General features: G+C 37.1%; 1 protein-coding gene across 1 annotated transcript; it reads left to right on the plus strand.

The window, feature by feature from the left end:
• The first annotated feature begins 1,783 nt into the window (after positions 1-1,783).
• GREM2 (gremlin 2, DAN family BMP antagonist) lies at positions 1,784-2,913 on the plus strand. Its single transcript, XM_044674452.1, has one exon. The coding sequence runs from the start codon at positions 1,784-1,786 to the stop codon at positions 2,288-2,290; it is 507 nt and encodes a 168-aa protein (XP_044530387.1). The 3' UTR covers positions 2,291-2,913.
• The last annotated feature ends 13,708 nt before the right edge of the window (positions 2,914-16,621 follow it).

Consider the following 16,621-nt stretch of genomic DNA (forward strand, 5'->3'; position numbering starts at 1 on the left):
AGTTTCCTTTATGTTACCAATATCACCACCATATCAAATACATTGCTAAATCCTGTTGATTCCACCTCAGTACATTTCGCATACCTGTCAGCTTCTCTCTCCTTGAAAAACTACTTCCCTGTCTCAGGTCTTCATGGCCTCTTGCCTGGACTGCTGTAATAGCCTCCTAACTGTTAATGCTGCCTTCATTCTCCTTTGCTGCCTCTATTCTTATCAATCCAGTCTCCACCTCAGTATTTCACCATCTCTATTTTCCCATCATGTGCATCATGTGGGCAATCCCTCTAGTGCTACAGATGATGACCTATCTATGCCCTCCCTTTGTCACTGTCCCTCCACAAATCTTCTGAGACAGGTGGTCTATACCATGTGCCTTTCGTGCTGTTCTCTAGGTCTCATAATACTACTTTATGTATTGTCAGTGCAGCATGTAAACTATCCTGACTGCCTGCTTGTTTTCCCTTGCCTTCACTGCATGACCAGTTTGTATCCAGGCTGCCACATTTTGTTGTGTTTCAGTCACTTTAGTCATGTCTGACTCTTTGTGAACCCATGTGGGATTCCTGGAGTGCTTGGCCATTTCCTTCTCCAGTTGGTTTTACAGTTGAGGAAGCTGAAGCAAACAGGATTAAGTGACTGAACTTGGACAAATTATCTAACCTCAGTTTCCTCATTTGTAAAATGAGAAGGTTTGGGCTAGATGACTTATGAAATCCAGGTCCATGATCCTAACCTTCTCCTCTTCATTCTAAACATATGTGCCCTTGCCCCCAACCAGTTTCTTCAAGCATGTCTAGGCCCTGCATCTTCCTTAATCGCTTCTGAAGAACAAGAGCACCATTAACCTCGTGTAGCACCCAGAATAGTGCAGCATATATGATTATACTTAATAACTACTTTAGAAGATAACAATAATAATTAGATGCTTCTATTTGTGGAAGGAAATGGAAGTGATGACCAGGACTATAGCAACAACAATCAATAATTTATATTTAATTAAAACTTTAAGGTAATTTCTAAATATATTATTAGTTGACTTTATAGGTGAGAAAAGTGAGGTGCATAGAGGTTGATTTGTACAAGACCGTGCACTAAATCCTGAGAGTAGTTAAGTGCTCTAATTTTTTCAGTTATTGGAACATGTTCATTTTCCTTTATGTAATAGTTTCTAGAACATTAGAATTTTTAAATTGTTCTGCCAGCAGTCAACCTTCTATCAATGCTTCCTTGTTCAATGGCATCTATAACAATTAATAGATGCAATGAAGTGAATTTGCCTGAGGAACTCTGAGATTTTCCCTTTCTTAGGATTCTCTTTCTCCTAACTTGTACCTCTTGTCTTCTTTCATATCTCAATTAAAATTCCACCTTCTGCAAGAAATTTTCCCACTCCTCGTTAGTGTTAGTGATTTCCTTCTGAGATCACCTCCAACATGTCCTGTAGAAATCGTATACAAACATAGTTATTGCCATGTTGTCTACTCTATTAGCATGTGACCTCCTTGAAAGTAGGGACTATTTCTGCCTTTCATTAAATCTCTAACATATTCAACATAGTGCTTGGCATATACTTAAGTTCTTATTTACTAAGTGATTGAGAAAATCAAGCTTCCCTTTCCAATGTTAGTGTAGTCCTCCAAGTCTATTCTCTTATCTCCTGAACAATTTCTCTGAAAGGTCTTGCTGCTTTTCATTGAACTCTACAGAGGTTATGATGGAAGTATGCATCATGTCCCTTCCTGTCTTTTCTAATCAATGCTTTTCACTCTTTTCCCATCACAGGATGTTTTGGAAACTTTCTCTCTCCTTGTTCCTGGTGGCAATGCTGGTGAAGGTGTCTGAAACCCGGAAGAACCGGCCCCCAGGAGCCATACCATCCCCCTACAAGGACAGCAGCAGCAACAACTCCGGAAGGTGGCATCTTCAGATGAAAGAAGTGCTGGCTTCTAGCCAGGAAGCCTTAGTCGTCACTGAGCGCAAATATCTGAAGAGTGACTGGTGTAAGACCCAACCTCTGAGGCAGATAATCAGTGAAGACGGTTGCAAGAGCAAGACCATCCTCAACCGCTTTTGTTATGGCCAGTGCAATTCCTTCTACATCCCTCGGCACGTGAAGAAGAATGAAGAGTCCTTCCAGTCTTGTGCCTTCTGTAAGCCCCACCGGGTCACTTCTGTACTGGTAGAGCTAGAGTGCCCGGGGCAGGTCCCTCCTTTCAGACACAAAAAGATTCAGAAGGTAAAGCAATGCCGCTGCATGTCTGTGAACCTCAGTGACTCGGACAAACAATGAATGGCCACAGTGGCAGGATGCTGCTCAGCGTTTGGGGCGACCCCTCACCCCACCTCCTGTCAGATTTGCTGCTGCCTCTATCCCTTTCCTCTGAGCAGATTCACGCACTGGCTGATCCCCTCCCTTTCAGCAGGCAGTTCTCTTGGGGGAATCAGGTTTCCGTGTCACCGTGACCGGAAATAGAAGCTTGGCTTATGTGTTCCCAGGTGCCCCTTGGCAAGATTCCTGCATCCAAGACCAGACTGTGAAGCAAGCCCTAAGGAAGAAGATGGAAAATAGTCATCAACCAAAAAGAAAGAAAGAAATTGGAAGGATATTTTAGATGATGCACTGTTTTAAATCCAGCATTAATGTTTCCACTGTGTGGGAAAAAAAAAAAAAGGAAAAAGAAAGAAATATATTATATCTCCTTCCCAACCCTACACTCCAATCATATCCACGTGAGGTGAAGGATGCCTCTATGCCTCACTGTCACTGGATTTCCCAACTGGGAGCATTTCACTTTGTGGATTTCATGCCACCACTGCTGCCTGAGGCTGTGATGTAGACATGCACATGGTTCAAATAAAAACAAAACAAAATTATGGGGGACTCTCTTGACAAGCCTGATTGCAAGAAGACGCCAGGCGCCCTTTGAACCAAGGATTTGGTTTCCCCAGGGGACCTTGCTCAAGTCATAGGATCTTAGACTTGTAGCTCTAGAACTAGCTGGAACAGACCTTTTAGGTCATCTAGTCCAATCTTTTCATTTGACAAATGAGGAAACTCAGACTGAGAGGCAAAGTGATTAGGCCAAGGTCATACAAATAGTCAGTGTTAGAAGCAGGCTTTGAACTTGGTCCTCTGATTCCAGATTTTCTGTACCACACTGCCTTCTCCCACCCACCCTAGTACATGGGTTGGGGTTAGCTTCCTCACCTTTTTATTTTATTTTTCCTCCCCAATTCATGGATTTGAGACAGATTTTGGTTTCGCATGCTTTGTTCCTGCAATTAGAATATTATTACACACAAAGGTCTCTACATTAACGCTGGTTTTTATAATCAACCTGTAGTAAAGAGCTGTTAAAAGTATAATCACCCTAACCACTTATTGTTTCATGTGTCAATTTTGACTGGCATTGGATGACAAACACCAAGTTGCTGGGGTTGGAATCTTCCCCCCCAAAATGGCTTCGTGGTTGTTAGAGGTGCAGAAGCTTGCCACTCAGAAATATTTCTCAGACAGCCATTCATTGCTAAGTATCTATGCTTGGGGATGGGCAGGGTGGGTGAAACACTAATTTCACTTAAGGTACTAGAGCATCTTGGCACAGGGTGGGGCGAGGGGGGGAGGATTAGGGCAAGAATGAATGGGGTTATTTGTTAAACTGAAGAACAAAAACTCCCTTAACTTTTAAGGTATTTAGATACAAGAAAGAATATTATTTTCACTGCCATGACACTAAGCAAAGACCTTTCCTGCCAAAAAGAAAGGGGAACTTAAGAGATAAAGGATTTGGGATATTTTTCTATGTAGAGAGAAATGAACAATGAAATACATCCAATTAAAACTAAGTTAAGCCATTAAATCAGGGATTCTTAACTTTTTTTTTTGCATATTGTAGACCTCTTTGGTAGTCTAATGAAGCCTCTGGATCCTTCTCGGGATAGATTTTTTTTTAATCATAATGAAAGGAAATACTAAATTCAGTTGGATATTAATAAAAATATATAAATATATATGTACATATATATATGTGTATATATATATATGTATGTATATTTTACCCATTCATCTTCAGGAACACCCTGAAAACTATCTACAGGATTCCAGATTAGAAGTCCTTGTATTAAAGATGAGATACATGAGAGTTCCAATGAGACAAAGGTTTAACTGTTCCCAAGTGGACCCTCATTTTCACAGTGAATATCTGAATTTCCATATTAGTCAATTGGTTAATAAGAGTTTAGGCATCTAAAATGACTCATTTAAGTTAAACAAATACTTAATAAGTGCGTATTTGCTTATAAGTTTCCATGGTAGGCACTAGTTAGGAAGACCAAAAATATGAACTATTTTTTAAAGAATATTTTAAAAATTTAAAATCCATGGCCTCAAGGAGCTGATATCCTACAGGATGCTTTTTAGATTGCAACAATATCCTGCTTCTCTTTATGAGAAAGGATTTATAAAAGTCTTATAGGTGGTATGTGTCACATGTTTATTTGACTTAGCATCCTCTGAAAAAAATTGGAGTCATTTTCAAGAAGTGACTCTCTGATTCCCCTCCAATTAAATTATTATGAGCCCCCTGCTAAGGAGGTTCATAATGGCCCAGTTCCTGTTCTGTGAGAGAAGTGCTTGGTCAGAAACTGTGAGAATTCATTTCCTTCCAACATTGACCTATTGAGTTTAGTAGTGTCTTCACAGGAATTCAGGGTGAGGCCCGGAGAGCCGGAAATCATTCTGTTCCCTTTACCAGCCTCACTGATTTAATTTCTGTCCACAATTCATATTTATGAGGATGGGGAATGTGCTACTGAAAAGGTAGTTGGCTTCAGCACCTGCCTTTGACATGGTTCTCAATTAAACTTGGTGGCCCTACAGGGAGCAGCACTAAATTACAATCTTGGTTAAGAAAGCTGGAGGGGTTTGGGGGGTGGAGGTGGGCAGGTTAGAGCAGCAAGGGGAGGAGGATGGGTACATCCTACCAAACTTCAGAACTGACATTCTATATTTAGTGATGAATTCAAAATAAGATTCTGAATTATGAAGGTCAGCAGAAAAGCTATGCAAAGAAGGAGCTCTGGGGAGCCTACATGGCATCATTTAGCGGCTCCCTCTTGCAAAGCCAATCCCTGTGACCAAGTTAGCAAAAATGATGCAGATTAAGCTATACCTAAACACAACACAAACGTGCACACTCTCCAGGGGTATCAATGAAAGCAATAAGATATGCTGCAGTGTGAAGCCCCTTCTGGAGGTTATTGTATGTAAAAGCTAAGTTTACCTTATAATGGTTCAAACTGTATTTAATTGTGTTATTTTGTTTGTGTTTTACAAATGAAGAAAAAAGATATAAGTATAATGTAATTATTTTATAGGTGTACTATTAAATTATAGAACAAATAAAGATACTCTAGGATTATATGTAATTGAGTTCTCATTGTCTGTGTGAGGTTAATTGGGAAATTCTTTGCGATGGTGTGCTCATGGAGCTCAACCTATTCAGGACACCCATGCTGATGGACAGGGGTGGCACAGTGGATGGAGTGGCAGGCTTGGAGGGAAGGAAATTCATCTTCCCAAGTTCAAATCTGGCCTCAGACACTTCCTAACTGTGTGATCATGGGTCACTTAACCCTGTTTGCCTCAGTTCCTCATCTGTAAAATGAGCTGGGGAAATGGCAAATGGTTTCAGTATCTCTGACAAGCAAATAGGATCCCTGTAATAAATCTGAAATCACTGAAGCAACTGAACAACAAAAATGGATTCAAGGCTACGATTCTATCCCAACACTAAGGATTGGTTATGGCTGTGGGTCATAATGTCTGGGAAATATCTGGAAATGTCTGGGCAGTCATGGAGCAAAAGTAACTAGAGATGCTTTTTCAGTATAAAATGAGTTATATAGACTTTGGGAGCAGTCTGGATTTGCATCCAAATATAGGATCATAGATACAGTGGTAGATGGGACAATAGGGAAGCAATATGGTGCAAGGGTGCCTTTTAAATGAGAGACTAGATGTGAATACTAATTCAAACATGAAATACTATGGGCAGTCTAAACAGTTAAATATTTATGAAAAAGTCCCTACAAATAAAGGCAAAACAATTACAAAACATTAGAAAATCCTCTTAAAGAAGGTTGGTTTTGAATTTAATATTGAAGGATTGCTTCATTGATAATATTAAAGGGAAGCTAGGAGATAGAAGTGAGGAAAGAGAATATTCCAGGTATAGGGAATAGTCTTCGAAAAATGTCATGGGGAGATAGTGTCATTTTGGGGGATTAATAAGAAGACTGGATCATAGGTTATGGAGAAAGGAATAAAATGTAAGAAGACTAAAGGTAATAAGGGACCAGGTTGTAAAAGCATTTAAGTGCCAAATAGAGGATTTTAAATGTGATCACAGAGGTAATAGCCACTGGACTTTACCAGTGAAAGGGAAGGAAGTGACATGGCCAGACCTATATTAGAGAAGTTGGGAAGAACAGAGGGTTTGAGGCAATGAAGCAAATTCTCTTTTGCTCATATTGGGTCTGTGATACCTATGGCAATTTGGAGATGTCTAAAAGATATTTGGTGATATAACTGCTCTGAGCTGAGCTTCCTTACCTGCAAAATGAAGGAGGTTGTATGAAATGATTTCTGAAGCCCCTTCTAGTCCTAAATCTATTTCAATTCAGTTTACATATGAGAAACCTGGACCAGAAAGTTTGTGTCTTATTCAAGATCACAGAGGTAGTATGTGGTAAAACAGAGATTTTAAAATCAAGTCCTCTGCTTTTCAAAACAACTCTTTCCAACTTACCATAAACTTTTTTCCCCTCTCTCTATGGCTCCTTAAAAAAAGTATTGATTCTCCTTAATCCCTTACCACAATTTAAGCTCTGAGAACCGCCATTGGTAGGTTGTAGAGAAGTCATATCTTCTCTACTTTTGTCTTTAAAGCCTCGGTTCCTCCTGTTTGCCTTTGATGTTCTTTCATCTGCTGAAAACAAATTGGCCAACTTATCCTAAGCTATACTCATATTTATACTTTTGAGCACTCTAGGATTTCTTTTTTCACGATGTCACTACCTTTTGTAGTGGATGACTCAATTGCCATTTGAGAAATTACAATTTCCATTCAGGAAAAATAAAACACTTAATAAAACTGAAAGATTGCTTTGAGGCATTCTCATCAATATAACTCAATAAAACTAATGATTTCATATTTGTTGACTGAACACAAAAGGTTGTACCAGTTTCAAGTGATAAACTCGAATGCATTTGTTTCTGAAGTTTCCAAATTGCTTTTTAAATTGTACATTAAGTGAAAATTCATATGACTAAGATGACTCATCAACAAGGGAAAAAAGTAATAAGAAAGATCAAGAGGTTGTTTGTAGTCACCAACTTGATCTCTGAGTGGGATGCCTGATGATTAAACTGTCCACAATGATTATTGGAAGAAAAAGGTTGTTTTATTTTCCCTTAAGTGGTACTGAGGGAGTATATGTAAAGAACAAAATAATAAAAATACGCCCTTATATTTCTGAATACATCCCAAATATGCCCACCCACACACCCACCCAATATACACTAAAACCATGTCCCCAAGGGATGTAGGAGTAAGAATTCAAATCAAGAAATACTTATGAAGTTCCTAAAATAAACAAATAATTACAGCAATTTGATTTCTTAATTTTTTTTCTCCCAATATACCCATGAATACCAAGACAATCATCAACTTTAAACTATGGGCTAAGAAATGAAATAAATGAGAAACAGTGAAGTGTTCTTCCTATAAGAATCATAGAATCTAAAAGTTAGAAAGGACCTCAAGGGTCAGATAGCCACGTCTTTACCTGAATCATTACTTCTTGAAAATGCCATTCGTTCAATCAACCAAGCTTAAAACTTTAGGTAATAGGTTGTCTTCACCTCTCCCCAGCAACTCCCCATCCTCATACAAATGGTTATGTCATATTACTTCCACCTTGATACTACTCTCTTTTTACTTATAATTATCATACCCTTTGCCAATATCCCAGTTCATACCATCACTGTCTTTTGCCTGGGCACTATCAACCTAAATTTTGTTTCTGCTCAGTGCCCTTCTAGCTTTCACTTGAAAATAGGTTAGGAATGATTGGGAATTTACTACCTTTCATAGGAGCCTGTTTATTTACTGAAATTAACAAGTATTGGCTGGTGACTGTGCTATCCTCAGAGAGTAGGAGTACTGGCATAAAGTGTATCTATTTTCTTCTTTAAATGTTATTTATATGGAGCCAAAATAGCAGAGTGAACCAGAGTTGCTCCATGTCACCATGAGAATCTTCTCTGACCAAGATTAAAATATTACACAAAACAGATGCAGGAGTGAATGAACTAACAAGGAGACAGAGTAAAACAACTTTCAAGAAAAGAAAAACCAAAAAGGTAGGCAGAGAACATCTGGGGCATGGGGTGAGAGGAGAGCAGAGCCAGCAAGAGTCTGTAGCAAGGAGTCTGTAGCAAGCCAAGAACAAGCCACACACCCAACACCCTACATCTGTGTCACATGTTTGGATCCTGAGCCCATGCCAACATTCAGATCCTGAAATTCTGCCTGGGCAAAGAGTAGTAAAAGACAATTCATACCCTCTGAAATTTCAAACATGTGAAGAAATCTAGAGTCTCAGTCCAGAGCAGTCTGAGCTGAAGTGGGCTGATCCTCATGGGCCCAGAGTAAAGCCAGGAATCCAAGTCTGGGCTTGGAATGATGTCATAGTTCACAGTTTGGGGTGAGGACACAGTTGAAAGCGGATGCCCCCCCACATCTTGTTGCCCAAAATTAAGGGCAAAGCTCTAGGACAGAGCAATAAATGGTGTGCCTGATTGGAACAAGTACAAAGTGAGACAAAAAAATTGAGCCTAAGCATAGGGCTAGAATTTCATCAGCCCTTGACCTGACATATAGAATACTTAAATAATCCAATATCAGAAAAAGAAATTGAACAGGCCATTAAAGAACTCCCTAAGAAAAAATCGCCAGAAAAAAACATCCATTCCTATTGAAAACAATAGAAAGTATAGGAATAGGAGGACCTTTCCTAAAAATAATAAACAGTATATATCTTAAACCATCAACAAGCATAATATGCAATGGGGATAAATTGGAAGCCTTCCCAATAAGATCAGGTGTGAAACAAGGATGCCCATTATCACCTCTATTATTTAACATTCTACTAGAAATGCTAGCAGTAGCACTTAGAAAAAAAATAAAATACTAGAGAATCAACTAAAAAGATAGAAATAATCAACAACTTTAGCAAAGTTGCAGGATACAAAATAAAAGCACATAAATCATCAGGATTTCTATATATTTCCAACACATCATAACAGCAAGAGGTAGAAAGAGAAACACCATTTTAAATCACCCTAGACAATATAAAATACTTAGGAATCTATCTACCAAAACAAACACAGGAATTATTCGAACATAACTACAAAACACTTTCCAGACAAGTAAAACTAGATCTAAACAATTAGAAAAAACATTGAGTGCTCATGGGTAGGATGAGGTAACATAATAAAAATGACAATTCTACCCAAATTAATTTACTTAATAGTGCCATACCTATCAAACTACCAAAAACCTTTTTTACTACATTAGAAAAAACTATAACAAAGTTTATTTGGAAGAACAAAAGATCAAGAATATCAAGGGAAATAATGAAAAAAATGTGAAGGAAGGTGGCTTAGCAGTTCCAGATATTAAGCTATATGATAAAGTAGCAGTCATCAAAACAATATGGTACTGGCTAAGAGATAGAAGGGAGGATCAGTGGAATAGACTTGGGGTAAGTGACATCAGCAAAACAGTGTATGATAAACCCAAAGAGCCCAACTTTTGGGACAAAAATCAACTATTTGACAAAAACTGTTGGGAAATTTGGAAAACAATATGGGAGAGATTAGGTTTAAATCAACATTTGTAATATTTAGAAATTAGATATTAGATAGATATGTATAAGGTGTGGTCACTGGGAATTGATAATTCGGGTTGATTCCATAATTAAAATAGACCCAAGTCAGGATAGGTTTTATGGCAGTTTATTTACAATTAGGAAGGTAGAAGGTAGGGCAATAGAGAGAGGGTTAAAAGGCTATTTAAACTAGGCTACAAGCCACAAGGTCTTAGCAATCAGAGAGGCAAGAAACCTACTTGAGGTAGAGAGTCTGGAAATGCCAAAGTAGACCAAAGAAGTCAGTCTAACTTACGCACGTGACAATTCAGAGGGGAAGCTGCCTCAGGTCTCAGCTGAGATCCTTCAGCACCAAGTTCAAAGCAGGAACTGCCTCCACAGGAAGCTACCAACATACTTGAAGAGATAGCATCTTTAGTCATTTCCTGGGGGTCCACCTCTAATTCAAGTGGACAAATGGTAGCCTCTACACTGTTTTGGACTGCCCTTTGGGCAGTCCCTTGTTCTTGATTTGTTACTTATTGTCACGTGTGGGTAACTCATCTCCCCTCCCCACTAAGGGAGGTGGGGATGACATTATCTCTGGTGGTGAGAGTTTTAACTATGAATGGGCTTGAGCTAATTCCATTTATACACATCTCACACCCTACACCAAGATAAATTCAGAATGGGTGAAAGACTTGAATATAAAGAAAGAAACTGTAAATAAATTAGGTGAACACAGAATAGTATACTTGTCAGATCTCTGGGAAAGGAAAGATCTTAAAACCAAGCAAGAGTTAGAGAAAATTACAAAATGTGACATGAATAATTTTGATTATATTAAATTAAAAAGTTTCTGTAAAACAAAAACAATGCAACAAAAATCAGAAGGGAAACAACAAACTGGGAAAAATCTTTATAACAAAAAATTCTGACAGAGGTCTAATTACTCAAAAATACAAGGAGCTAAATCAATTGTATAAAAATTCAAGCCATTCCCCAATTGATAAATGGGCAAGGGACATGAATAGGAAATTTTCAGATAAAGAAATCAAAAGTATCAATAAGTACATGAGAAAGTGTTCCAAATCTCTAATAATTAGAGAAATGCAAATGAAAACAACTCTGAGGTACCACCTCAAACCTAGCAGATAGGCTAAAATGATAGCAGGGGAGAGTAATAAATGTTGGAGGGGATGTGGCAAAATTTGGACATTAATGCACTGCTGGTAGAGTTGTGAACTGATCCAACCATTCTGGATGGCAATTTGGAACTATGCCCAAAGAGCGATAAAAGAATGCCTGTCCTTTGATCTAGTCATACCATTGCTGGGTTTGTACCCCAAAGAGATGATAGATAAAGAGACTTGCACAAATATATTTATAGCTGCACTCTTTGTGGTGGCAAAAAAACTGGAAACCAAGGGTATGCCCTTCAATTGGGGAATGGCTGAACAAATTGTGGTATATGCTGATGATGGAATACTATTGTGCTCAAAGGAATAATAAACTGGAGGAATTCCATGTGAACTTGAAAGACCTCCAGGAATTGATGCAGAGTGAAAGGAGCAGAGCCAGAAGAACATTGTACACAGAGACAAAGAAAAAACAACTGACTTAGAAAATAGGAGAGACAATTTGAAATTTATTGCACTACCTGAAAGCCATGGTAAAGAAAAAACTTGGGCATCATATTACAAGAAATCATCAAAGAAAACTGCCCAGAAGATCTTTTTCTTTTTGGACTTTTGTTTAATTTTTATTTTTAGAAAAAATTTCCATATGTTCTTACTCTCCCCTCCAACCACCCAAACCCTCCAGCCCCCTTAACTGATACACATTTCCACTGGTTTTTACATGTGTCATTGATCAAGACTTATTTCCATATTATTGATAATTGCACTGGCGTGGTTTAGAGTCTACATCCCAAATCATATCTGCATCAACCCATGTGTTCAAGCGGTTGTTTTTCTTCTGTGTTTCTGCTGCCATAATTCTTCCTCTGAATGTATATGGCATTCTTTTTCATGAGTCCCTCAGAATTGTCCTGGATCATTGCTTTGCTGCTAGTACAGGAGTCCATTACATTCGATTTTATCACAGTGTATCATTCTCTGTGTACAATGTTCTCCTGGTTCTGCTCCTTTCACTCTGCATCAATTCCTGGAGGTCTTTCCAGTTCACATGGAATTTCTCCAGTTCTTTATTCCTTTATGCATAATAGTATTCTATCACTACCAGATACCACAATTTGTTCAGCTGTTCCTCAATTAAAGGGCATACCTTTGTTTTCCAGTTTTTTGTCACTGCAAAGAGTGTAGCTGTAAATATTATTGTACATGTGTTTTTCCTTATGATATCTTTGGGGTATAAACCCAGCAATGATAAGGCTGGATCAAAAGGCAGACAGCCTTTTAAAACCCTTTGGGCATAGTTCCAGATTGCCATCCAAAATGGTTTGATCAATTCTTAATTCCATCAGCAATGCATCAATACACCAATTTTGCCACATCCTCTCCAACATTCACTACTTTCCTTTGCTGTCATGTTAGCCAATCTGCTAGGTGTGAGGTGGTACCTCAGAGTTGTTTTGATTTGCATTTCTCTAATTATAAGAGATTTAGAACACTTTCTCATATGCTTACTGATAGTTTTGATTTCTTTATATTAAAATGGCCTATTTATATCCTTTGCCCATTTATCAGTTGTGGAATGGCTTGATTTTTTGTACAATTGATTTAGCTCCTTATATATTTGAGTAATTAGACCTTTGTCAGAATTTTTTGTTATAAAAGCTTTTTCCCAATTTGTTGCTTCCCTTCTAATTTTTGTTGCATAGGTTTTCTTTGTGCAAAACCTTTTTAATTTAATATAATCAAAATTATTTATTTTACGTTTTGTAATTTTTCTAACACTTGCTTGGTTTTAAAATCTTTACTTTCCCAAAGATCTTACAAGTACACTATTCTGTGTTCACCTAAATTTACTTATTGTTTCCTTCTCTATTCAAGTCATTTACTCATTCTGAATTTATCTTTGTATAGGGTGTAAGAGGTTGATCTAATCCCAATCTCTCCCATACTGTTTTCCAATTTTCCCAGCAGTTTTTGTCAAATGGTGGGTTTTTGTCCTAAAAGCTGGACTCTCTGGGTTTATTATAGATTGGCTGCCTGATGTCACTTACCCCAAGTCTATTCCACTGATCCTTTCTGTTTCTTAGCCAGTACCATATAGTTTTGATGACTGCCACTTTATAGTATAGTTTAAGATCTAGTACTGCTAGGCCACTTTCCTTCATGTTTTTTTTTCATTATTTCTCTTGATGTTCTTGATCTTTTGTTCTTCCAAAAGAACTTTGTTATAGTTTTTTTCTAATTCAGTAAAAAATGTTTTTTGGTAGTTTGATATGTATAGCACTAAATAAGTAAAGTAATTTGGGTAGAATGGTCATTTTTTTTTATGTTAGCTCATCCTACCCATGAGCAATCAATGTTTTTCCAGTTGTTTAGATCTAGTTTTAATTGTTTGAAAAGTGTTTTGTTGTTGTATTCATATAATTCCTGTGTTTGTTTTGGTAGATATATTTCTAAGTATTTTATATTGTCTATGGTGATTTTAAATGGTATTTCTCTTTCTAACTCTTGCTGCTGAAATGTGTAGGAAATATATAGAAATGCTGATGATTTATGTGCTTTTCTTTTGTATCCTGCCACTTGGCTAAAATTGTTGATTATTTCCACTAGCTTTTTAGTTGATTCTCTAGGATTTTTAAAATTTTTTTTTAAACCCTTAACTTTTGTGTATTGGCTCCTAGGTGGAAGAGTGGTAAGGGTGGGCAATGGAGGTCAAGTGACTTGCCCAGGGTCACACAGCTGGGAAGTGTCTGAGGCCGGATTTGAACCTATGACCTCCCGTCTCTAGGCCTGACTCTCAATCCACTGAGCTACCCAGCTGCCCCCTCTCTAGGATATTTTAAGTATACCATCATATCATCTGCAAAGAGTGATAGCTTGGTCTCCTCGATGCCTATTTTAATACCTTCAATTTCTTTTTCTTCTCTAATTGCTACTGCTAATGTTTCTAGTACACTGTTAAATAACAGAGGTCATAATGAGCATCCTTGTTTCACTCCTGATCTTATTGGGAATGCTTCTAATTTGTCCCCATTGCAGATGATGCTTATTGATGGTTTAAGATATTTACTGTTTATTATTTTTAGGAAAGGCCCTTCTATTCCTATACTTTCTCGTCTTTTCAATAGGAATGTGTGTTGTATTTTATCCAAGGTTTTTTCAGCATCTATTGAGATAATCATGAGATTTTTGTTTGTTAGCTTGTTGATATGGTCAATTATGTGGATAGTTTTCCTAATATTGAAGCCTCCTTGAATTCCTGGTATTATTCTCACTTGATCATGATGGATAACCCTCTTGATCACTTGCTGGAGTCTTTTTGCTAGTATTGTATTTAAGATTTTTGCATCTATATTCATTAGGGAAATTGTTCTGTAGTTTCCTTTCTCTGTTTTTGATGTGCCTGGCTTTGGGATCAGTACCATATTTGTGTCATGAAAAGAATTTGGTAGGACTCATTATTTGCTTATTATATCAAATAATTTGAATAGTTTTGGGATTAGTTGTTCTTTGAATGTTTGATAGAATTCACTTGTGAATCCATCAGGCCCTGGTGAGTTTTTCTTAGGGAGTTCTTTGATGCCTTGTTCAATTTCTTTTTCTGTTATGGGATTATTTAAGTATTCTACTTCTTCTGCTGTTAATCTAGGCAGTTTATATTTTTGTAAATATTCATCCATATCACTGAGATTGCTATATTTATTGCTAAATAATTGGGTAAAATAGTTTTTAATGATTGCCTTAATTTCATCTTCATTAGAGGTGAGTTCTCCCTTTTCTTCTTTGATACTGCTAATTTGGATTTCTTCTTTCCTTTTTTTATTAGATTGACCAGTACTTTTTCAATTTTATTTGTTTTTTCAAAGTTCCAGCTTCTAGTCATATTTATTGATTCAATTTACTCTCAATTTTATTAATTTCTCCTTTAATTTTTATGATCTCTAATTTAGTTTTCATCTGGGGATTTTTAATTTGTTTGCTTTCTAGTTTTTTTTATTTGCATGCCTAGTCCATTGAACTTTGCCTTCCCTAATTTGTTAATATATGCACTCAAAGATATAATCCCCCCCCCCCAGTATTGTTTTGACTGCATACCACAGATTTTGGTAGGAGGTTTCAGAATTGTCATCCTCTTCTATGAAATTAATTGTTTCTATGATTTGTTCTTTAACTGATTTTGGAGAATCATAATTAGTTTTTGATTTCCTATCCATGTATCCTTGCTAATAACTTTTTATTGCAGTATGATCTAATGTTTCATTTATTATTTCTGCTTTTTTGCATTTGTTTTCCATGTTTTTATGCTCTAGTACATGCCCTAGATGCCTTTTTGTCCCTTTTTATTTTTCTCCACGTATCTATTACCTCTAAATATCTAATACCTCTACCTTTTTCTAGGTTTTCATTCACCTCTCTTACCACTTTCTTATTTATTTTTTGGTTTGATTTATCTAGATCTGATAGGGGAAAGTTTAGGTCTCCCACTAGTATAGTCTTACTGTCTATTTCCTCCTTGAGCTCTGCCAGTTACTCCTTTAGAAATTTGGGTGCTATGCCATTTGGTGAATACATGTTGAGTACTGATATTTCTTCATTGCCTATATTGCCTTTTATCACGATATAAGTACCTTCCCTGTTTCTTTTAACTCCATCTAGTTTTACTTGGCTTTTTCGGAAATCATGATTGCAACTCCTACCATCCTTTTTCAGTTGAGGCCCAGTAGATTTTGCTCCAGCTTTTTATTTTTACCCTAAGTATATCTACCTGCCTCATGTGTATTTCTTGTAGACAATATATGGTAGGATTTTGGTTTCTAATTGACTCTATTTGCTTCCGTTTTATGGGAGAGTTCATCCCATTCACATTCATAGTTATGATTACCATCTGTGTATTCCCCAACAATTTGATTCCCTCTCCTTGTCCTTCCCTTTCTTCTTTATCTATTTCCTCTTATACTAGTGTTTTGTTTTTAATCAGTCCCCCTAGTCCCCTCCCTTGTTGTATTTCCCTTTCTCCTCCCTCCCTTCTTTTTCCCTTCTTCTTATTCTTTAGGGTCTTTTTAAGCTACTCCCCTTCCCTCTCCCTCCCTAGTATTGTTTCCCTCCCCACCAGTCCATTTATTACCCTTCTGCTTCTCTATAGGGTGGAAATCAATTCTCTGCCCCATTGAATCTAATTATTTTCCCCTCTTTGAGTTAGTTTCAATGCACTTAAGAATTACATATTTCCTCTCTCCAACCTCTTTATCCTTCCAGTGTATTGGTCTCTCTCCCCTGTTCCCCACACATGCTTCTTTATGGGATATAAATTTACTCCATTTTTTTCTTTTTTCCCATTTCTCTTAATATTTTCTTTTTTTAACTCTAGTTTTATATATATATATATATATATATATATATATATATATATACACACACATTTCATCATATAAAGTTTCTCACTGTTCCTTCTAAGTATACTTCTTCTAGCTACCCTAATGATAATAACAATTTTAGGAGTTACCAATATCATCTTTTCTTAAAGGGATACAAATCATTTGAATTTATTGCAT

Source organism: Gracilinanus agilis, chromosome 4 (genome assembly GCF_016433145.1).
Source record: "Gracilinanus agilis isolate LMUSP501 chromosome 4, AgileGrace, whole genome shotgun sequence".
Classification (NCBI taxonomy): Eukaryota; Metazoa; Chordata; class Mammalia; order Didelphimorphia; family Didelphidae; genus Gracilinanus; species Gracilinanus agilis.

Coding starts and splice junctions, on each gene's coding strand:
- GREM2 (XM_044674452.1), top strand. CDS start 1,784: ATGTTTTGGAAACTTTCTCTCTCCTTGTTCCTGGTGGCAATGCTGGTG.